General features: G+C 38.1%; 1 protein-coding gene across 1 annotated transcript in view; it reads left to right on the top strand.

The window, feature by feature from the left end:
• Positions 1-25,114, top strand: part of ASTN1 (astrotactin 1) — a 466,613-nt gene that overhangs the window by 177,470 nt on the left and 264,029 nt on the right. Inside the window, exon 2 of the mRNA XM_044674890.1 lies at positions 7,363-7,550. Coding sequence (XP_044530825.1) covers positions 7,363-7,550 — 188 coding nt within the window. The remainder of the gene's footprint in view (positions 1-7,362; positions 7,551-25,114) is intronic.

Raw genomic sequence — 25,114 nt, 5'->3', positions numbered from 1 at the left:
TTGGAGATGAGGGTTATATGCTTCCTGAGAAGAATTTCAAATACTTGGATATACTGGGAAATGTCTACTGTTAGGAGAAAGGGCAAATATTATGGGCTAGCAAGGGAATCAGGAGGGAATGTTCCAAAGGGTTATATCCTTAACAGGTGGCACACATTCACCTACCTTGCATGCATTCTTCTTGAAGAGTAGTGAGTCTAAGTTGGAAGGGAACATGGACCTGGCAGAATTCTGTGCTCTGTGTCACAGCTGTAACAGGTATCGAACATAGGTTTCCCCAGACATCTCAAAGCATGGTATGGGACTAGTTCAGCTGAGGAAGTTTAGGTCACTTGAGCTGCCTGGGACCTGGTTTTGAGCCCCAAACTAACACTGTTTCTCACTGTGGTATTGGACATTGGCTACCTGGACATGAAACTGCCTGATAATTGGTCTTTACTTTTCTCCTACTGTGGCTCCAACATAGGTTGCCTGTGAACTGCATTTGCTGCCATTGGGGTACTGTCCCAATCCATGACTTAGAATGGGCTGCCTGTTCACTGAATTGCCAAGGGTTGATCTACTTTGGGTTCTCCCTGTTGCTTACACATTCTGTCTTCAGCCTATTCCAGTTTGTTTTTGTTTAGAGCCTCAAGGATCTTGACAGTCTTTTTGTATAGTCCTGCATAGAATGGAGGAGCAGTTATAGCTGTTTTCCTTTGGTTTTATTTATTATTGTTCTTTATGGCATATTTTAGGGCTTTATTAGGATGTTTGTGAGTGTTTGGGGCTCCTTTAAGTCTTAACATGGCACCATTTCCCCAGTTTGGTTATTTATTTCTATAATGGGATTCAGATGATTCATCCAAGATGAGTGTTTTTTATTCACTTAAACCCAGCTTTCCTCCTTTCTTCTATCTTATTGCTTTTTTTTCTCCCTCCCCTCTATGATTGTATTATACCATAAAGCAATTAGGAATTTCCCATTGGCCTATAGACTAAAATACACTTTTATGTATGGGTAGAAAGGAACAAGAGTCATGTGTCATATAGACCTTCCTTCCTCAATGAACTACACATTGGGAATTGTTTTTTGACTTCCCCTGTAACAAGGTATTTGAGTTATTTCTTTTAATTTGCCCTCATTCTTGGGATACTGTATAGTGTAGTATATAGAGGATTGACCTTGAATTTAGGAAGACTTGGGTTCAAATCTTATTTCATCTATTTAGTATTACTCTGATTCTGGAATGTGATTTAACCTCTTACTATAAGCCTTACTATATACTTCTATAAAATTAGAAGATAGGACTAGATGATCTCCAAGCTCCCTTTCAGCTGTAAATCTTATCTGTCTGGTATACAAGGTGGTTCAGTGGAAAGAGCATGATAAATCGGAATCCTGGTTTTGCCACTAACTAGTTGTGTGTGCTTGGAGATGTTTCTTACCTTCTGGGTGTCTGGTTACTCACACCAAAAATGAAAACTTTGGATTACGTGACTTTTAGGGTCCGCTTCAGCTTGAAGTCAATAATAATAAGGGCTTTCTACTACCTCCAATGAAGATTTTGTTTAAAATCATGTAATTTTCTTTTCAACTATCTTTCATCTTAATAATGGCTAACATTCATACAGGTCTTGAAGTTCTTTAATATTTTTATTTAAATCTTACAACAACTCCATGCTATTGGTAGTGTTCAAAGAATACCCAGAAGGTGGGTCCAAAGAATGAGAACAGAAAATTCTAGTGCTCTGAAACCAAAATACCCATCCACTCCTTCCAGACAAGATCTAGGCACTCCACGATCAGCCCTAAGTATTATTTCCTCTAACTTCCTTTGAATTTTGGGAGAAGGATGAAGGGTCCTGGGAGAAGGTGATCCAAGCTAGAGGATTTTAAAGCTGGAAAGAACCTTTAAAGTCATGTTAATCCATTATTTTCAAATTGCAGAAAAAAGGGGGCAATGGTAGATAATTTGGTTGGCCTTCATCACTTTAAGCAGAAGAAACTAAATCTGAAAAGTTATGAGTGAGATAAAATTCAAATCCGTGTCTTTCTGATTTCAATTCTAGCATTCTATCTACTACATCACTCTACCTCTGATTAAAAACTAGATGGTCCTAACAAGACTTTTCCTTTGTATATGTCTTCTTATTAAATCTAAAGTCAATGTATCCAGGAAAATGGTGGAAAGAACTCTAATCTATGAGCCAAGATAATAGCATTAGATTTCCAAATTTATTCACCTCTTTGAACCCATTTCATTTTTTGAGTTTAGACAAAATTATATTTAATATCACTTCTAGCTATTAAATTCTTTGGTCTATGACATAAAATTTGTGTTTGTGAATGCTAGGACCAAGCCCAAAGAAACACAACCTATATCAAAAAAATACCTGATTATCATTACAACATCCATAGAATAGGAATCCTTAAGTTGGGGTCTGGAACTTAAAAAAAATTTCTTTTTGATGACTACATTTTAATATCATTTGTTTTCTTCTTATCCTATGTATTTTTTTAAAACCCTTGTACTTCGGTGTATTGTCTCATAGGTGGAAGAGTGGTAAGGATGGGCAATGGGGGTCAAGTGACTTGCCCAGGGTCACACAGCTGGGAAGTGGCTGAGGCCGGGTTTGAACCTAGGACCTCCTGTCTCTAGGCCTGACTCTCACTCCACTGAGCTACCCAGCTGCCCCCTGTATTTTGTTTTGTATATTTAAAAATATTATTCTGAAGAATCCATAGACATCAAAAGACTAATGAAGAGGTCCATAGCATAAAAATGATTAAGAGCCCCTTTCCCAGAATGAAGCTTGATATAGTGGAAAAAGCATTTAGACTGAAGTCAGAGGATCTGGGTTCCAATCCTGATTTTTATATTTGCTATTGTGTGATCATAGGCTCACTTAGCCTCTCTGATATTCAGTTTTCTTATATGTAAGATAAGAGGTCGAGACCAGAAGGTTTCTGAAGTTCCTTCTAGCTCTAGAACTATGACACTATATCTCCACCATAGTCTTACCTTCATTAGACATGGATGTGGCCCTTTCTTCTCAAAGGCTAAGCCAAAGAAATACAAACTATGGCAAACCATACCAAGCTAGAAGGCTTTTGAGTGGCTACCCAGTGATGGATACAAAGCCTGATACCCATATGTTAGCCTCTCTAAGGTGTGAGTGGCTCTGCATGAGAATGACCACAGGGTTAGTGCTTTTTTTGTCAAAATAACTCATAAACAATAGGAACCAAGTCAGAGAAGATGAATGATTTATTTGAGATGAGGTATTCTTACCTCCCCTATGATAAAAAGGACAGTTGCTCTGTATTAGCCCAAGATCATTGCTGATTGGCACTGAAACTTTGACCTCTTTTATTTCTGGTCTAGGCTTCTTCTTTAGTAGCCTGATGGTTCCTCTCTACCAAAAGGTGCTACCATCTTGGTGCCGGACAGTAAAGATACCTGTTTGGCTTTAGCCTCACTGCAGCTCACAACTCTTAAACTCAAGAGATCTACCAGCTTCAGCTTCCCCAGTAGCCAAAAATAAAGGGATCTGCCTCACCTGGCCCATCAAGGGATTATGTTCTTTATTGTTGGAGATGCATCAGGCCTGACAAAATCACATATTCTTGAAGTCTGGAAGCAGGAACATTCCTGAAATTCTTAGTTTGTCATATAGCCAGTAGATTGTCAGGAAAATTGTGTAGTTGTTAATGATGATTGTGATGGTGACTAATGATATTGCCTTGATAGAAGTCAAGAATGATGTTACCAATTCTGCCTTTGTGTCTGCTAGATTCTGATTACTTCCCTCAAATTCCTCTCTATCCTACTTCATGCACATCATTATCTGCAAGGCTGAAGAAGGGGGAAATTAAGTGGAATTAAAAAAAACAAAGCAAAACATAATTTTCTTTCTGTCACAGCAAGGTATCAAACTTCTCTGGTGGACTCTGTAGCAATTGCTTACAGAGCAGAAATAACCTGTCAGCCTCTATTCCTCACTCAGTAATCTCCCAGGCACTGGGCCTTAAATGCCAGTTCTCTGCAACAGTAATTACCTCCACTCTCCCTGGTAGTTTCTCTTGGCATGTCCAAGAGTAATTATTGTATAAAGTTTTGCTCCCAAGTTTACAAGGGGGAAAACCTTGTATTTACCACTGGGGATCATCTAGCATTCAGACCACACTCCAGAAAGGGCAGCACTGATCATGGGAAAAAGGGAAGAGCTGGACTTATTATTAGCCTTTTTTCCTCCACAGTAAGCAAGAGCTATTTGGACTTTTATACAAGAGAGAGAACTTTTAAGAATGCCTTCTGTAAGAGTGGCATAGCCCTTGCAACCCCAAAGCCATAATAATATCACGAATGCATCTATATGGGCAAAGTTCTTTACACATAGTGCCTCATTTGATCCTCCTGATCACCCCAAAAAGCAGGTGTGATTAGCATCCCCATTTTGCAAAAGTGGAAAGGAAGGCAAAGAGATGCTATGTGACTTGCTTAGGGTCACACAGATAGTAAGTGCTTAAGGCTATATTTGAATTCTGACATTCTGGACTGTAAATCCAGCACTACACTCCCTGTTTTATGCATAACAAAACCCCACTAGACCATTGTAATGTCCTATTGGTATGGAACTGACCAGACTGTTCTAGATGCAAATCCATTGTTTGAGAGCAACAAGAAGTAGTCCTTCAGGTCCAGGATTTCTTTCTTTTTAAAAAACTTTACCTTCCATCTTAGAATTAATACTAAGTATTGGTTCCTTGGCAGAGTGTTAAGGGCTAGGCAATGGAGATGAAGGTATTTGCTCTGGATCTCACAGCTAGGAAGCGTTTTGAATTCACATTTGAACCCAGGACCTCCTGTCTCCTTGCCTTTGGCTCTCAATCCATTGAGCCACCTAGCTACCCCAGATCCAGGATTCTTAACTCTCTTAGCATAATCAGAATGGCAGAACCTCAGAGTTTGGAAGAAACTTCTGAGGGTACAACACATACCTGACCAAAACCCTTTTCTAAAACATTCTTATCAAGTTGTTTGGGGTGGAAATTGAGGGGACCTTGGAAATTTCCAAGTCCACCCTCTTTTATCACTCATTAAAATAAGCAAACAAACAAATATATATATATATATGACCGTGGAAATCAATCATTTAAAATATAAGGCTTTATTGAGAGAGAGAGATGGGGGGGGGGGGGAAGGGCATTGTCTCAAGTCCAACACTCAAGACAGATGCCCCAAGGGATTACAGAGAAAATGTGGGGCACTGCCTCAAGATGTGAGGCAAAGCAAATACCCAACCTCTCATAGAAAAATCCCCATTTTTATTGGAGAGCCTGTAATGTAATCAAGTCTCCCCAATAGGATTATAATATTGTATAATAGTGTTGAATAGTTTTACTTTGGCTTTAAGTGAACACATTCAAGCAAATCAACATTTTATAGGAATGATAAGGAAGTTGGAGTCAGATACAAAGAGGGGAGTGGTTTGGGACTGATCTATCTATTCAAGTCATTGCTTTAGACTTTAGACTCTGGTTAGAAGCTTCAATAGTCCAAAAACAAAGATACCACTGGAGAGTTTGCTAGGACTAAAGGATACTCAAGATTGGTACTTAAGATTTGGTTCTGAGTACTTTGGGGCAATTTCCTGACAGACTTCCTGAAAGATGTAAAGCTTTGGTAAAAATGAGGTGAGGAACATACACCAACCTTTAGATATTAATAACTTTTCGTAACTTGAGAATAACACACTAATTTCTCATTTCATACAGAGTGAACATCACAATCACATTAAGGGTTTTGCCCATTATCTCTCAAGTCAAACCCCTTCTGCTTTGAGAGAGATGAACTTTGGGAAGTTTTGTCTTACATTAAGCCTAAATTTGCTTGTTTACAACTTCTGTCACTCATTGTTTTAAGTTCTATTCTCTAGGCTCAAGAACATTATTAGACAAGGATTATACTTATAATAGTAGAATCATCATAATTTTTTTTAATTTAAACATTTATTAATATTCATTTTTAACATGGTTACATGATTCATGCTCCTACTTTCCCCTTCACCTCCCTCACTCCCCCCACCCATGGCCAACACACATTTCCACTGGTTTTGTTATATGTCCTTGATCAAGACCTATTTCCAAATTGTTGATAGTTGCATTGGTGTGGTAGTTTCGTGTCTACATCCCCAATCATGTCCACCCCAACCCATGCGTTCAAGCAGTTGTTTTTCTTATATGTTTCCTCTCCTGCAGTCCTTCCTCTGAATGTGGGTAGCGTTCATTACCATAAATCCCTCAGAATTGTCCTGGGTCATTGCATTGCTGCTGGTACAGAAGTCCATTGCATTCGATTTTACCATAGTATATCAGTCTCTGTGTACAATGTTCTTCTGGCTCTGCTCCTTTCACTCTGCATCAGTTCCTTGAGGTCTTTCCAGTTCACCTGGAACTCCTAGTTTATTATTCCTTTTAGCACAATAGTATTCCATCACCAGCATATACCACAATTTTTTCAGCCATTCCCCAATTGAAGGACATACCCTCCTTTTCCAGTTTTTTGCCTTTGACAAAATACAGGATCCATTCCTATTGAAAACACTGAAAAGTATAGGAATAGAAGGACCTTTCCTAAAAATAATAAATAGTATATACCTAAAACCATCAACAAACATCATATGCAATGGGGATAAATTAGAAGCCTTACCAATAAGATCAGGAGTAAAACAAGGATGCCCATTATCACCTCTATTATTCAACATAGTACTAGAAACACTAATAGTTGCAATTAGAGAAGAAAAAGAAATTGAAGATATCAAAATAGGCAATGAGGAGACTAAGCTATCACTCTTTGCAGATGATATGATGGTATACTTAAAAAATCCTAGAGAATCAAACAAGAAGCTGGTAGAAATAATCAACAACTTTAGCAAAGTTGCAGGATACAAAATAAATGCACTTAAATCATCATAAATTTTAAATCTAACATTTATTTAGTTGTTTATGTTTAATATTTGTTATAATTATATAGGTTATGTATCATCCCTCTAAAAGATCCTTGTATAGCCAAAGTTAAGCTATCTGGGAATATATTTTTCATTTATAATATTATTCCTATTGAACTAACGTCCTCCTGTGATGTTTCAGTTAAGATCAATTTTTACAGAACCAATTAACACATTATACATGATAGACCCCTACTCCTGTCCCAAAAATTTGGAATTGCATTTAGTTTGATCTATATACAATTAGTACTTAGCCAGAACTGGCTCCTTTGCTCTAAATTCGACTCCCCTAGAAAATATGAGAAAAGAAGATAGTGAGTTCAGTTCTATAACTTTTCCTATTCCTTGTCTTGGTTTTCTGCCTTTCAGAAATCTCAGGGAACACAGAAGACATACCTTTAGTACGCTGGAGGCAGCAGTGGCTGGAGAATGGTACTCTACTTTTCCATATCCATCACCAGGATGGTGCCCCAAGTCTTCCTGGCCTTGACCCAACAGAAGAGCCCCAAAGTGAGTCAGCTGAAGAGGAACTGAGGATTCTTCATATCTCTGTCATGGTAAGAATAGATTGGCTAAATGACTAAGGCACAAATGGTATAATTTCCATTTCCATTATGATTTCAAATGGTTTACCTCTAGAGTGTTAATCAGTCACATAGGTATAAAGGTATATGACTAATGTTGAACTTGAAAAAACACCTAACTATGAAATAGTTGGAAAAAACCACGTCTTTAATTAAGGAGAGGGGTTCGACAATTCCTCAAGGTCTCTACACAGAGCCCCAAGACTTTAGCTGCTCTGACCACCAACCCCTGGTAGTGCCAATCATTTTATATTGACACTTCTGAAGAATAAAAGAAATTGGAGGCCATTTAGGGGACTGAGGATGGGGGAGTATAGTTGATCGGTTTTACAATGGCAACAAAGAAAATGAGGAGTCCTAGACTTGGGATTATTAGAGAGAGGCTAGAGGCTGATGCTTTACAATGGACACAAAAAAGGAAAGATCCAGCCTAGGGCTGGGCTACCTTGGAAAAGGGCTTTGACACAAAGAGAGAAACTATGGGGACAAAAAGGGTACTTAACACCTGATTGAATTAGCTAGCTCCATCTAAACTACTTTAAGGTCTACTGTTAATCTGAGATTTGTGAAGTCTGGGCTTCCCTCTGGGAGGAATTCTCTTGTGAAAAGGTCAAGCTTGAGGTCTCTTGCTACTACAAACTTGGGGTTCTCAAGATCTCAAGATTGGGGTTTCTAGATTCCAAGTAGACACTAAACATAGTCAGTGGTAACATTTGGCTCAAAGTGTGTCAATACATTTGGCCTATGCTGTATGGAGGCCTATGACTGGACATGTTCATGAGTCCATATGACTCTGATACTGTCCTTCAAGCCTTGCTAAATTATATGGTATGGCTTATAAGGATTTTTAAAATTGAACTCAGTTCAAGGAGATTTTTTGAATTCTGTAGTAGGATTCATCTAGTTGTGAGAACTGGTTAAGTTCTCCTTACTATAATTAACATCAAGCAGACCAGCTTTGGAAAACCATTAGTATTATTAGGGCTACTATCCTCTCTATTATGACATAATAATATCCAATAATAATATAGTGCTTTAAGATTTGCAGATCATTTGACAAGTGTTATCATATTTGTTTTTCACAACCACCCTGGAGAACAGGTACTGTTCACATTTTTAAAAAAGTCTTACCTTTGATCTTAGAATCAATACAATGTATTGGTGCCAAGGTAGAATAGCAGTAAGAACTAGGAAATAGGGATTAAGTGATTTGCCCATGGTCAGACAACTAGGAAGTGTCTGAGGCTAGATTTGAACGCAGGACCTCCTTTCTCTGAGCCTGGCTCTCAATCCACCAAACCACCTAGCAAGCCCTGCTGTTCACATTTTACAGACAAGGAAACTGAGACTGAAGGAAGTCAAGTGACACAAAGCTAAGTTTATGAGGTAGGATCCAAACTCAGGTTTTCCTAACTCTGAGTCCAGTACTATATTGATTATAATAATTAGTTTCCTCAAAAATCATATTGTATGGTTTACTGGGACTCTCAATGGGAAGGGATCTATAGTAGACAGTGGTATCTGCTGCCTAGTTCTGTTAAAAGGCTTCTCTTTCAGATTCTCCTATTCTACCTCTGACCTCATCTCCAAATTATGCTATTTCAGAAATGACAAGTATTTCCTTCATTAAGGGATATAGAATATAAGCTGTGATTATACCTGTTTTATATGTAACAGGATTATAAACTTCAAGTATGATCATGAGAACACACCGAAAGTACATTTAAAACACAAAGACCCTTTGCTATTTCAATGTCATGAAACATACTAGATTTAATGTTTCTAACACAGGTAGAAAGTATTCTTTATCCTGTTACTGATTACCATCATTAATACTGTTCAACTTGTTTACTAGGACTGATGGTGACTGAGTACCATTTGGATATTAAAAATCTCATTATCCCAGAAAAGTATTGTGATTATTTTTTCTTAAGAATTTCTGGTAGTATAATATATTCCTTTGTATATTGTCTCAATGGCTATCTCTAGCTCTTTATCAAGATGTTATGTATTGATCCATTCCACATTAAGAGATCTGAAAAGATTCTTACAAATACCAAATGGTCAAAGAATCATAGAATTAGAATTGTAACCAAAAATTAGTCCAACATTCTCTTTTTAATGATGAGGAAACTAAATCTCAGAGAGTGACATGACTTGTCAAGGTCATGGATGGAATAAATGGTAGACTTAGAAATTCATCCCAGATTTTTGTCTCAAATACTAAGTGAAGTGCTGCTCTGTTGTACATTACCTCCTAAGTCACAAGATTCATATAATGTAAGAAGGCAGGTGGATGCCTAAGATGAGTGTTTCATGACCATATATCATATTTGAAGGTAAGAGGCAATGGTAGAATCCTTGGGATTCCTTTCCCCACCCACTCATAGCAGAAAAAATTGGTTTTCAACTACTTTAAACAATTGCCAAGGAACACTCAAAAGAAAGAATGATATTAGAAACATTCACGTGACTAGCACAGTACTCCCCCCCTTTTTTTAATATTATAAAGATCTAGAGAGAGCAGGGTCTGCTAGGGTACACTATATTGGCATGAGTAATATTATGAGAGGTGCTTTGTTAGAAGGAGTTGGGGATGATTGGATGTTGGAATAAAGAAAGTACCAAAAAAAGCCCTACTAGTTATCAACAAATTAGTAGACTCTTCATTTTCACACTACTAGAATAGGTCAGAGTACCTTAAGTCCTACTCTCAGAAGTAGAGGTAACAACAGGCTATCTGATAGGTTATCTGTGTGTTACTGTGAAGAAGAGTTTCAAGAGAGAATTAAACTTCAGACTGAAGATTTCAGGAGATCTGGGGAGGTAGAATAGGTAGTGTGGAGACATGGTCCTGCATTTGGAGATGAAGAATAGGTTTTAGGATCTGGTTTTGCCACTTAAAAACTTACACTTTGTATGCCTTTGGGAAAGCCCAAATAATTTCTCTATGTCATCGTTTCTATATTTTATAAATGAGAAGGGTTGGATTAGAGGACCTCAAATGTCTTTCCACTTCTAAATCTATGATCCTAAGCCCCAGACTAATTTTGCCTTATTGATAGGATCAAATGATGACTTTTCTTGAAGTCATGCAATTGAAAAGTAGCCTGGGGTTAAAGAGGCTAAAATTGAAAGAGAAAGAAAGCTATAAATTTCCCATTACTCTCATTTCTGTGTATGAGTGACTTCACATGCCTCATTACAGTTTTTAAAGAACACAGTTCTGACCATCCATTGAATTTCATTATTATTTTCAAATGATCTGGATGGTTATACAGAAGAATCTGTTGTGGACAAATTTTTTGTTGTAGGTAGTCTATTTTTGCTCATATATATTTTACACACTGACCTGGGGATGAACACACAATCTTTATTGTAAACTCAAAGTATCTCTTCATTTTGTGAGAAGAGAGAACAGAGCTACCTAGAGGCTCAATCAGTCTAGAACATAAATTCTTAACCTGAAGACTGTACACTTCTCAAATTATCTATCTATAAATTTCGGGAGATCAATGGTCTTATATGTGGAAAATAGACCTTTTTTCCCAAGAACCCCTAGCTGAAATTGAGCATTTTCTTAAATTATTTATAAAAATGTTTTATTTTTTTCTGAGAAGTTCAAAGGTTTCACTAGAATGCCAAAAAGGTCTGATGCAAAAAAGATTTGAACCCCTTGCTACAGGTTGGAAACTCACTCACATCCTTACCAAGAATCTCTTTATTTAACTTTGCCAACTTGGAGCTCTTTTTTACTCCCCCACCTACTATCCCTTTTCTCTCTTTAATATTCCATTCTAGACATCTTTTCAAAGGCTTGAGTTGAATATCTTGCCTTGGCTGAGAAATGAAGCCTGAGGGTTTCCTGTTTGAAGGCTTCTTTCTTAGGGTCTCTGCTGACTTCTTCTTGAGAATCTCAGGGATTGGTGCACTTCATTTGATAAACTTTGTGCAGCATTGCTCAGAGGTGGAAGTCAGCCTTTTTGGGCATTCTATTATAAAAAGAGGCAGGGAAATCCTTTTTGCAGTAATGCTAATAGGGTTAGGCAGTAAAATACACAAGTGAAATCTCACTGCCTAAACCTGTTAGTAGTTTTAAAAATATCAATAGTCATATTTTTTCCATTAAGTGCAAAGATCAATACTGATTCAGTTTTCAGTTTGGGGATAAATCAAAATTGCCTAGTCTGAGAAAAAGAAAAGTTAAGGTTATCAAAACCTGAACAGTCACATGTTTTTGTTCAGCTGAATTTAAGAGCATGTATACTGAAAAGCTTAATTACCAATGTGTGTAGGGAATTAATGTGGTTTTTTAAAAACCCTAATATTTGTGGTTGTTTCTTTCTGTTTACTTTGTGTCCACTTTAGCTCAATGCAGAGTTTCTGGATTCCTCTTATATTATGTATTAAATTTGTTCTAGTTTTAAATATCAAATACAAATAATGGAAGATAGAAGGCCAAAAGAAAAGGGGTGGGGGTGATTTTCAGGAGAGGAAGTGTGGCTCAATAGAGAGAGAGCCTGTCTAGGAAATGAAAATCTATGTTCAAGAACACTTACTGACAATTGTTGGCTTTGTATCTCTGGGAAAAATTACTTAAATTCTCAGTACCTTGGACAATTCCCAAAGCCTATACATTGCAGATAAGTTGCTAATTTTCTTTGGTAGAAGAGTTTCCTTACTGAGAGTTCTTATTCCAGTATAATCATAGGTCTGCCATACTTTGCCTTTCACCCTCAAATACAGGTTGCCTTCCTAAAATAATATATCTTTGACAAGGGAAAAGGAATTCATTTTAAAAGAATACTAGGCATAGACCACAACTCAATTTTATACAAAACATTTTTTTTTGGAAAGTGATATATATAAGACAATGCAGTAATGCTTTTGAAGGCCAAATAATATAATTTTACTTCTTATATCATTTGTATAGAATTGGATTATTATAGATTTTACAAGGTCATTTGCAATTGGAACTTGCTGGTCTAAAAGGGAACTTGTAAATTGTTATAAACTGTTGAGTAAAATTAAATTCCTAAAATTCAAATTGATGCTTAATTTGAAAAATTAAAGTAAAGGAACCTTTCTTCAGTTGCAGGGCTATCTGGATTCTCCACAGGTAAACCAGATATAATGCTATTTGAACCATATATGCAGTATGAAATATATAATTCTGGAATTGTTTTGAGGGAAGGGCACTGTTTGAATGCAAAGTTCTTTGCAGTGTTATTGCCTCCTTACCTCATAATGACATTGCTTTCTTCTTGAAGAATTTAAAATGATTTATTTGTAGGTAGTCACTTATTGCTTTGCTTGGTATCCAAAGGTTAATGGCTTGGTTATCTAACTGGGTATATTTGGTAGCCTTTGCAATTGGACAAACCTAATTTGAAGATCTTTCTTTTATTCCTGCGGCTGATAGAGAATGCCTCTGCTCTTTTTCTGCTGTGTACCCCAGCCTCTCACTGTAACTGCTGGCTCTGCACTTGTCTAAGCTGTTTCCTCCACCTTTGTGGTTCATTTGCTTCCCCCACCTATTGACCAAGGCTGAAAGTGCCCCTGTGGCCCATGGACCATAAATAAGACTGACAAGGTCCTTCCCTGGATGTAGTTGTCCATCTCGAGTGCTTCTTGATTCAGTTTTCCTTTAAGCTGAAGATCAGTTCTGCTTCTGACCGTTGCTCCTTGGTGGCCTTATCTTAGTTCTCCTGCTCTCCCACATGACTGGTTTCCAAATGCTTCCAGATCACATCCCCACTTCTCAGGATATTGGCTCGCTAGAATACATATTGATAGTGAAAACAAAACAAAATAAAGTAAAATGAAACCTCTACACAGACTATTCACTTAAAAGAACATTCTTGTTCTGATGTGGAGTAGCGCCTAGAATCATAACACCATTTAGCCCATCTGCCTGTTCTTGTTAAGTCTGGGCTTCTCAAATGACCCGTGTGGTTAATGGAAAAGTATCCCAGTAAGTGCCATTGGTGAAATGCAGCCCAAGCCCATGACACATAGATCTTATAAAAAAGGCTGACCACCAGCCAACAGGGAAATGTCAAGTATACCTGAAATTAAGGGTCCGGTGACCTAGGCAAGATACACATATATGTACTGGGCACTCAAATGGGGGTACCTCCAGTTGATCTTCCAAATGTAACTTCAGCCTCCCAGAACCTCAGAAGAATATGTGGGACTGAGCTACTCTCTATTGGCAATGAAAACTATTAACAAGTTTCTATGACTAACCCTTCTATAACTATTGTTAACAAGATTCGTTCTTTCATTTCCTTAAACTGCCCACTGTATGTCTCCACTTATAACCATAATAGGGGTACCAGAGAGTTCATCTAGACATTTCTTTTCACTGTCCCTTGCCTTGAGGTCTAGATTTTCATTTTTTTCCACTGTCCCTGGCTGTGGTGCTGACATAGTGTAATTTGGCAATTGTCACTAAATACTGAATATAGCATCCCCAACTCTAATCCTCACACCCCGAACCAAATATATATATACCTTCTCATTAACCCACTTTTGTTCCTTGATGATAATAATAAAAGCAAGAACTGAACTTGCTTTCCTCTGGTATTAAAAACTGCAGATAAGCTCCAAACATGGTTCCTGCTTTAGATGACACAATAGAGAGATTCATGTTTAGGCTTTTGAGGATTATTCCAGGTGGCAGATTGGGGAATGTTGGGTTAAGAAGTCAGTATGGCTACTCTGAGGAAGGTACACTTGGCAGAAATTTTGTCCAAGGTTCAGTGAGACACAGACATGTTGCCTTGCTCCTAAACTCCTTGCCTTATTGGCAGCAAAATGCCTTTGGATGAGAAGAGCCCATGCTCTTCTCTCTGGCTGCTGCATGTTGAGTCAATCTGTCCGCTGCTTGGGCTGCTCAGCATTCCACAGCGCTGCGTGTCATATTCCTTGAAGTTTTACTTTATTTCACTTCCAAAGAGCAGTTACTTCCAAAGCAGGACAGAGTAGCTCTGAAGTGCGAGGTCCTCGGGGTATCGTCATGATCATCAACTATTTATAAGAGTCCATGTGCGCGGAATGCTGGGCTAGATAATCTCAATCACTGTACTCTCTGTGTAGTCAGTGCCCAGGCCTGCAGCTGTGTTGCCTTAAGCTGGTGGTGGGGAAAGTAAGGGAGGGCTTGGAGGAGGGGGAAAGGGGTGAGGCATGGCAAACATGCCACTACCATCAATTGAAGCAGCAAAAAAGACTGATTCTTTGCATGAAGCAAACTTAAAATTCAAAGCATCTCCCTCTTTCCTCTGCATTCTTTTCCTGACCCAGTCATGCAAGGCCTGGAGCTCTTTGATTTTCACTTGGTTTTATTTTTTTCTTTCTTTCTGGTTAAACGTCCACTAAGCCACCTTCATAAGATAGCCCTATATCCACCTTTGAAAGGGGCAGAAACAGTCCTGTGTAGTGCTAAACAAACCCAAATGAACATATATCTTTTTATTATCTTTAAGAATTCGATGGGCTATCAAGTTGGAAAAAAAAAGATTTGACTTTTTTCTGCCTAGTCCCAGAGGTCAGAACCAGTAGCAGGGCATGGGAGTTACAAAATGGCAAATTTAGGATTAATGAAAAAGATTTTAAAAATTCCTCATTAGGGCTACCTAGGAGGTAGTCCCCACTCTGTTCCTCAAGGATGATCTTTGTGATGAAGCTAGCTGACCACTGTTGATAGTTTGTTCAAGATTCTTATTCAGAAATGGGTTAGACTAGAAGACCTCTGAAATTCCTTCCAACTCTAAGAAGCTGTGGTGCCATGATACCTCCAGGGCAGGGGTCGGCAACCTTTTTGGCCGTGAGAGCCATAAACGCCACATTTTTTAAAATGTAATTTTGTGAGAGCCGTACAGTGCTCACAGTGCGCTCCTGTAACAGCACCTGAAAAAAAATTGACTTTATGGCTCCTGCAGAAAGAGCTATATCTGGCCCTCAAAAGAGCCAGATGTGGCTCGAGAGCCATATGTTGCTGATCCCTGTTCCAGGAGCATATCACACTATGTTCTCTCTATGGGTCAGACTTTCAAGCCAGAGAATACTGAGCTATGGGCTCAGAATAATAATCTTGTTCCCTTTGGCACTTCCCCCCCCCCCATATCTGTTTTTTATCATGCATTTTTTATATTGTAATCAGCTATGTAGATGTAATTCCCTCAATAGATGGTAAATTCCCTGAGAGATCATACATCCTGTTCCTGTGGTCACTTACTCGTTTACAAAGAAAAGAAAAAGTGTTCCACCATTTCTTCTCTCAAATTAAGATTGTCATTGCAATTAGTCTGAGTTTTGAGGCTTTTTAGTGCTGTTTTCATTATATAATTATAGTTCCTGTGTATACTGCCCTCCTTCTTCTGTTTACTTCATTTTGTATCAGTTCATAAACATCTTTTCTTATTCCCTTATGTTATTGTTTCTTGATGCACAAGAGTATTCACATTCATATTCCACAATCCTTTTAGCCATTTCTCAATCGATGGACATTCACTCTTTCCAGTTTTGTTTTTTGTTTTCTCATAAGGTAAGTCAATTTTAGAAGACTTCTATTCAGGATAAATTAGTTTAGATGGATAAAGCTGCAGAAGAATAATAAAAGCTTAATCTTAGAGACTTTCAGATAATCAGTTCTTTATAGTACAAACTGGTAAGGATTTTACTTTAGTATTATATCTAGTCCTGAGAAGGTGAGGAAACTTGCAAGAAATCAGAAAATATTAAAATTATCAAAGGGTTGTAGGTAGATTATAGAAAAAGGGATTGGGATAATTTGATCTGGATAAAAGGATATCTTCTATTTTAATTTTAAAAAGACCTTTTTAAAGGGACAGGTAGGTGGCTCAGTAGATTGAAAGCCAGGCCTAGAGATGGGAGGTCCTGGGTTCAAAGATGGCCTCAGACTCTTCCTAGTTGTGTGATCCTGAGCAAATCACTTAACCCCCATTACCTAGCCCTTATTGCTCTTTTGTATTTGAAACTATATTTAGTATTGGATTCCAAGTGAGAAAGTAATCTTTATTAAAGGCCTTCCTCCAAGGCAGAAAGTTGTTATGTTTATGTTGTTATGTTATGTTATGTTAAGTGTGTATATGTGTGTTGTATCATGGGCCCCTTGGACAATTTAATGAAGCCTATGGACCTACTCATAATAATGCTTTTAAATCTCTAAAATGACATCTAAAGGATTACAAAAGAAACCAAGTATGTCAAAATAGTTATCAAATAAAATGCTTTATTCATGAACCCCAGGTTAGAATACCTGCCCTAAGTGATTTTCCCCTTAGAGGTGGTTATAATAACTGCCATCATCTTTCATGAGGTTTTAGTTATATATAAAAGTCTATTCCAAAATCATTGATCTGGGGTCAATATAGTTATTTTTTTCAGCAATCTAGATAACAATATCATTGTTCTATCTATCTTGGAAGGATACCCTACACAAGGTGGGAGCTCCTGAAGCTTTGAGAATGAGTACAATTCCCAATATCATAGCCCTGGTACAGTTCAATGATTTCTTGACTATCCTCTGGATGAAACACTTGAATGGCACAAGAATTATGGTGAGTGGTGAGGCTGACCAGAACTGACAAGGTTCTAAATGAAGATGGGTCACCAAGAAGCAGACCTTGACTAGAAACTCTCTCAGCTCTGTAGGGTAAGTCAAACAGGATGGAGCATTGATGTCGCTGAACTCCTGAGGCAGGCAGCTCACAAGCCACTTGCAATCACATCCAATGTAATTTGTTGCTCAGAGCCTACAGTTTGGGGACTTACTGCCTTAGGGAACCAGACAACTACTCAGGATCATAGCAACTCCTAACATAAGTCCTTGAGGAAATTTACTTAGGGAAAAAAGTGAGGCAACTAGGGATAGCAGGTCAACAAGAGATCCAAATTATACAATTAAGATAGAGTAGCACCTACGTCAAATGCTACGGGTATCATTAGGGGAGTTCTCTGTTATTGAAGTATAGGATATACAAGTGTTGGTAACAAGAACTCTATTATTTATGTCTCTAAGTTCAACACAGTGCTTCCCTCAAAGAAATGCTCTCCTTGTTTACTTTCATGTGAGAGAAAATGATGAACTCATAAGGATCCCTTTTCAGGGAAAGGAAGTTTATTTTTTTTTCTAAAAAGTATCTTATCACTGGAAAATTACATCATTTTCTGTATGGAAATTTGAGGGAACATAGATAAGTTGAATGACTTAAATATATCCTGAACCACTGACAAGGCATGTATTTTATTTTCAACCTTTAATTCTTTTCCAAAACTCCTCTATAGCAGGTCTGAGTTTGCCTTATGAATCGTGAGTCAAGATGGAGCTTAGGATCCACTGGAAAATGAACTGAGCCCCCAGTACTATTCTGGGGCCCTTTAGACTCTCAAGAGTTGGAATAATTGTGGCAAAATTTACTCATTTTTCTCCTCATAAGACCACTCTCCACTTAATTCAATTGAGTATACCATTATCCCTGTCCTGAGCCAGATTCGCATTTATGAAGTGCCTATCATATGGCAGGCATTGTGCTAGGCACTGAATATACAAAGACAAATATGAAAGGATTGTTTTGCTTTTGTCTTTGCATCTCCAGTGTTTAGCATAGTACCTTGTATTCAGTAAACATTTGAATGCTAGTTGGTTGGTTGATTGATTGATAGACGAATGAAGGTTTTTATCCTACTGAGGAGATAGAACATAAAAGGCAGAATGGTACAGTAGGAAAAACAATGGATGTGGAGTCAAGATAATTTGGGAGATGTTTTCGTTAGTTTTGCTGAATTGTTTCTTTCCTCTCATTTTATTTTTATATTATAAGTAATTGTTCTCTAGAAAGGAAAGGGGAGAAGAATATGTTGGGAAATGTAGCTAATGTATAAACAAAGATATCAATCAAAAGCAAGGCTTCATGTAGGAGATGATACTTGAGTTTATGGACATTTACTATATTTGTATCAGCCTCAGATATATAGCCCTATACATATAACTATATAAAAGGATAATCATAGAATGCTAATGCTAAACTACACCCTAGAAAGCAGATAATTGAATGCCCTCATTTTATAGTTTACTACTTAGCTGAGATTAATATCTAGCCACAGGAAAGAACAATCAATACAGTTTTACAAATTAAGGTTGTTGTTTTTTTAACTTCTTGAGAAAGGTATTTTTAAAAATTACAGGGTTCTTTCTTGATTATTATTGTCACTATATAAAAAGTTGACAGTGAATGAGCTTCTTAGAACTATTAGAAAAGTAAAATTCCTTTATCCTTGGAAATTCAAGCATAGTCTCATTCATTCTGCCAAGCAACTGCCACCCACAGGGCAGACAAGCCAATCTAGCTGAAACAACAAAGCACCCTAAGGGAGAGACAGAAGGTAGGTAGCATGTGCTAAACAAATTGAAGCACTACCAAAATCTTGACCACATCTCCTCTCAGACCCCAATGGAGGTAGCCCAAGACCCTGAACCCAAGCGTCTTAGGAATGGTAGTATCCCCCAAACCACAAGACTTGCTTTTAGCCTTGGCTCCAGAGCCATAATAGAAGGAAGAAATTATTATGGAGAAGGGGTCCTCCACAGGCAGCAACTACTAACCAGACCAACTGCTATCAACAGAAAATTAAGTGCTTGAATCCCTCCTACCCTCACCCAGGCTACCAGTCTTGCTTTGAGCTCAACCCTCATAGGGAAGATACTCTTGTGGAGAAGGGATTAGCCACCTCTACCAACTGCCAACCAATTGCCACACAGAAGCACACAAGCCAGACTAGCTGAAACAACAAGGTATTCTCAGAGAGAGACAGGAGACAGAATGTACCAAGCAAATCAAACCACTACCATCTTGGTGACCATCTCCCCTCAGAACCAGATGGAGACAGCTCCAGACCTTGAACTCAAGAGCCTTGAGAAGATCAAAGCTTCCAGTTCAATGTCTGAAACTATCACTCCACCAAGTAACCCTCTGTGGAGACGCAATCTTTGTGCAGGTGCTACAGCCACAGCTTCTAAAGACCCAGAAAAGAAGTCTCTTGCCATCAAAGTCTTCGGGATTGATGCTTTAATACAAGAAACACCTATTATTTTATCAGTCGAAAAGAGAATTAAAGAAAAGGTATGATCTTTGCTGCTCTACCCAAAGGACCATGAGACCTTCACATCTGACTTGTAACTGAAACCTTATTTATGTCTTATATTCTCCATTAGAATGTAAGCTCCTTGACAGTGAGAGCTATCTTCATTTTTCATATTTTATTTAAAATAACACCTCATCTTCTGTCTTTGAATCAATATTGTATATTAGTTCTAATGCAAAAGAACAATAAGGGCTAGACAATTTGGAATTAAGTGACTCGTCCATAGTCACACAGTATCTGAGGCCACTTTTGAACCTAGGACCTTCTGACTCTAGGATTGAATTTCAATCCACTGAGCCACCTAGCTGGCCCCACTATTTATACTTTTTAAAAATATCTATCTCCAGCCTTAGCATAGTGTTTTATATACAGTAAATGCTTAACAGATCATTCATTTATTTATCAAATACTAATGTCTGTTTTGTGCTATGTACTTTGCTAGGTATTGTGGGTAGATACATGTATAAATTAGACTCAGTCTTGCTTTCATGGAGCTGATAATTTAATAGAGGCCAATTGTTGAAATTTCTAGATGACTTTGAAAGACAGCCTGGTATAGACTGAGAGTTGGTCAAAACGTTAGGAAAGCCTGAAGTCCCCTCTTGCCTCTACCATCTCCTGGGTGTGTAGACTCAGGTCCAATCACTGAACCTCTCAGGGGCTCAAGCAATTCTATCAGACCATCACTGTGCAATAACCATAAATATTCCTTTTTAAGAGAATGTGTCAAGTAGTTTCTTTGCCTTGATCTCTTCTGTAGTCCTGGATATGAAATGTTACCGGAGCTTAAGGTCCAGCAAATCTGTGGCTAGCGGGTTGAAAGGAGTGGGGAGCAAGAGATCAGAAGTCCAAGAAAGTTCTGCTCTTCTTTGGGAAAGGAAATTTCTCCCTTCCCAAGTTTGTCAGATCCATTTCTGTTGACAGTTTCCATAGGAGGGTCGGATATGTTCCATTATGTAGGAGATAAACTTTCTATTTGTTTTAAACCTGTATACTTCTCTAGAGTCCTATACCAATAATTTTTTTTCCATTTAAAAAAATATATTACATAAAAAACAAATAAACAAAAACAACCAAACCTAAAACCCATGCAAATCCAAAGGTACTTTTCACTGATGAAACCCATCCTTTGGTCAAAAATACACCCAACAACTAATGACTTTAACAAAGATAGAGAAGCTTAAGGCAAATCAAGAGATGATTATAAATATAAAAAATGATGATCAAATCTATGGGTTTGTTCTTTGCTGCTAGGACAGAAGCTCCATAATACTCTTTAGTTCTGACACAAACAGGAGTCCATTATATAACACTGAAGGTGTGCCCTAAGAAAAAGAAAAAGGAAAAGAAAAATACACGGCATAACCTGAAAGCAAATATAAAAGGAAGATATCATTGCTGGAAGGTGGGTGAACTTCCCTGACCTGTTGGGGCATCTATGACTCAGTGAATCTGGTTTGCTTTGGCTGATTCACTAGTGACTTACCAAGAATGAGGTGTGACTTGTTGGTATGGTAGGTTCCTATTTAGCCTGGGTTCTTGCCCTTATCAGATTAATGATGACATTTTCAAGTGGAGGTAAATGTTCTTGGCCAACTCATAGCTCTTGCTGCTTCTGTACACTGCTCCCCTCTGTTTTGTGATTAGCGGCTCATGCATTTCCAAAAAGTCCTTAGTCAGCCTCTCCTAGTCTGACTCTTCAGCTTTTTCCTCATCTGTGAAAATCATTTAAGTCCAAGCAAACCTGCTTGACATGTGCACAATCTTTCTCACTAAGGAAGAGATGGCCCTTGTCTGCTCTCTTTTTACAAGGCTTCTCCACATTTTCATTCAATCCTATATGACAGCCAAGAGTTGGCCAGGTAAGGAGAGGCTGGTCGTGTGGGGAATTTATATCACCAAGATTCAAGACAATAAACATTCATCAAATAACTGTTCTGTGCAAGGCACTGGAATAGGTATTAGAGATTGGGATTGGTTTTTTAATTTCATTGGCATAAGGGAAACTCTTTCTATCAATGTGTTTGCACCTTTTCTACAATTGAGAGCATTAGAGAGATTTGTTCAGACTGTAGAGGATAAATGACTTATCCAGGGTAACACAGAATATATCAGTATATATCACGCTAATATATATCAGAGATAGAAATGAAGCCCAAGTGCTCCCAGCTCCTAGGCCAGCTCTCTATCTACTTTAGGACACTGTTGGAGTCATGAAGACAAAAAGAAAGCCCCTGCCATTAATGAACTTTTGTCTACTGGGCAGATGCAATGTTTAACAGAGCATCCTAATACTGCCCCATTTCTGACTTCTTTTTCACAGATTTTGAGCATCTTTCCTGATTCTGGTCCCTTTTTATTGTTATTGTCATCATTGTCTTTGTTTTTCTTATAGTTCCAGATATATATTATTTTACTGGTTTGGGGACCTCTTAGAATGGAAACATCCTCTAACAATGGAGATAGGCAACACTTCTTGAGTTAATGGTCTTAGATAGTTTTGTGGTATACTAAAAGTTTACATGATTTTTCTTTCCAGGCTACTGTCTCATCTTGACTGTCTCAATAATGCTCCCCAAAGTTCTTTGCCATGAAAGTTCACTCTACCCTGGACTTTACACATTAGAACTACCTTTGCACCTGAGGCTCCCCCTTTGATTGACTGGTTCCTCTGGAACCTCCATTTTTTCTTTTTTTTTTTTGGTTACCATTTATTTTTATTATATATATTACATAGTATGATATGAAACATAATGATATAATACATATGATTTCTTGCAAAAAATGTGGTAAATCATAATGAATATGCTTATCCAAGAGAAACAAATTCTCATATTACTTATATTCAAAAATCTGTCTCATTCTTTTTTTTTTCTCCCTTCTTTTCTCCCCAAGAAGATAGGTAATACTATATAGGTTATGCACATGTCATCATATAACATGTTTCCCTGTTCATTATGATGTGAAATAGGATGTGTATTGCTTATACTGGAGAAAAATTCATAGAGGAAATAAAGTGAAGAATGGAGTGTTTTTCTTTTTTCTTTTTCAACAATAATATTTTATTTTTCCCAATTCCATGTAAAAATAATTTCTTAATACTCATTTAAAAAACAAATTTGACTTCCAAATTCTCTCTCTCCTTCTCACTGTCTCTCCCCTCTCGCTAAGATGGCAAGAAATCTGAGATAGATTTTGTATGTGCAATCATATAAATTATTCGAACCTCCATTTTAAGGAAAAGGCTCAGGCCAGCCACATTTTCATTCCGTTCCTGCTGTATTCCAGTTTCTCCTGTGCTTTCTCCACAATGCCACCTTCTTGGGAACATTCATCTTTGCTCTTTCCCCCACCCCCAGCCTGCTTCTTTTGTATTATCTTTCCCCATTAGAATGGAAGCTTCGTAAGGGTTTTCCTTTTGCTTCTGTTTGTATTCTCAGTGCTTAGTATAATGCCTGGCCCTTAGTAAGGGGTGAAGAAGTGCTTGTTGACTTGATTTGACTTGCCCATGGTCACCTATGATTTATATATCATTATCTGTCCACTACTGGATGCATCAGTACTTTGGTGATAAACCAAACTCTGGCAGGACAATGAATGTTCTAACAATGGCCAGATAAATGCTTGTGACTTGAATGTAGAAAGGATTCATGTTCTCGTATGGATTAAACTTAATAGATTTTGAGGCTCCTTCCAATGCTGATTCTGTGACATGAGTTCAGTGTATTCTTCTGGAACTTCATTCATTGGACTATCTCTTCAGACTGCCTTAAACTTTAAAGTGAATGTATCATTAAAGGAAAACCATACGTGTAAAAGGTATGATACAGAAATGCAGATGATGCATGGTTCTGATTGTCAGGGGACTGGCAGGACTGACCTGGAGCCGAGATGTTGGCAGCAATAAGATCTTAGTTCAACAGGGCACCAGAATTACGAGTTTGAGTAGCTTTAAGGGTTCATTATCAGATTTAACAGAAAGTGAGCAACGTATGGACCAGAGGCCATCAGAACAGTGGAAATCTGAAAGTACAGGCTTCATTTGGAGCAAAGTTGGGAGACGGTTTAAGGTCATAGAATCATGGCACATGAGAGTCAGAGGAGAGTTCATTGGCCATGGAATCCAAATGATAGGACCAAAGAAATCCCCTTTGTCTTTTGTCTTGTAGTCACCGTCTAGCCCACAAGCCTCTTCTCCCTTGGCCCCCTAACAACTCTTTTAGTACTCTTACACTGCCACTATCCTGGTTCAAACCCTCATCCCCTCAAGTCAGGATTGTTACAGGAGTCTGATGTTTGGTCTGTCCTATACAAGTGTCTCCCTGTTCTAATCCATCCTCTATTTAGCTGTCTAATCTTCATGAAGTACAGATCTGATCATGTCAACTCCTCCACCAAACTCCAGTGGCTCCCTGTCACTTCCAGGGTCAAATATGAAGTTCTTTATCTGCCATTCAAGGCCCTTTGAAAGTACTTTACTCCTTTCTTTGCCAGTCTTCTCTCTTTTTTCCATTACTTAGAATCAGTACTGTGTATTGGCTCCAAGGGAGAAGAGTGATAAGGGCTAGGCAATGCGGGTCAAGTGACTTGCCCAGGGTCACACAGCTGGGAAGTGTCTGAGGCCAGATTTGAACATAGGACCTTCCATCTCTAGACCTGGCTCTCAATCCACTTAACTATCTAGCTACCTCCTCTGCCAGTCTTCTTTCACCTAAAACTCCCCTTCCCAATATATTCTATGACCTAATCACACTGGCCTCTTTGCTGTTCCCTAAACAAGATACTCTATCTCCCAACTGTGGGCTTTTTCACTGGCTGTCCTCCATGCCTAGAACTTTCTCGCTTCTCATGTCCACCTTCTAGTTTTCCTGGCTTCCTTTAAGTCCATTCTAAAGTCACACCTTCTATAGGAAAAAATGTCCTGCTCCCTCTTAATTCTAGGACCTTTCTTTTATTGTCTCCAGGGTGTCCTGTATGTCTATTTGTACATAGTTGTTTGCATATTATCTGCCTCATTCTAGACTGTGAGCTGATCATGGACTGTTTTTTGAACCTTTTTATGGAAATCCATCCCTTAGCTTAGTACTTGGCATGTAACAGGTGCTTAGAAAATGTTTGTTGACTGACTAACTGATTTTCTTGCATCTCTGACTCACATTCACCTATGCACAGCTAGCTATGGCTGGTAGCATTCACACTACAGAAAACAGCTGTGTTTGCATGGTGTCAGATGCTAGTGTGTACATTAGTCTGGTGAAAGGTTCAACAGAATTTTAGATGCAAAAATCTGTTAGCAGAACATATTTTTCTAGTTTATCCTATACTTTTTGCAACAGGGAAAGTTATGTACTGGATAGAGTACCGTACTT

This window comes from Gracilinanus agilis, chromosome 4 (assembly GCF_016433145.1).
Source record: "Gracilinanus agilis isolate LMUSP501 chromosome 4, AgileGrace, whole genome shotgun sequence".
Lineage (NCBI taxonomy): Eukaryota > Metazoa > Chordata > Mammalia > Didelphimorphia > Didelphidae > Gracilinanus > Gracilinanus agilis.
The sequence above is the reverse complement of the archived record's forward strand: the minus strand, read 5'-3'. Positions and strand labels throughout refer to the sequence as shown.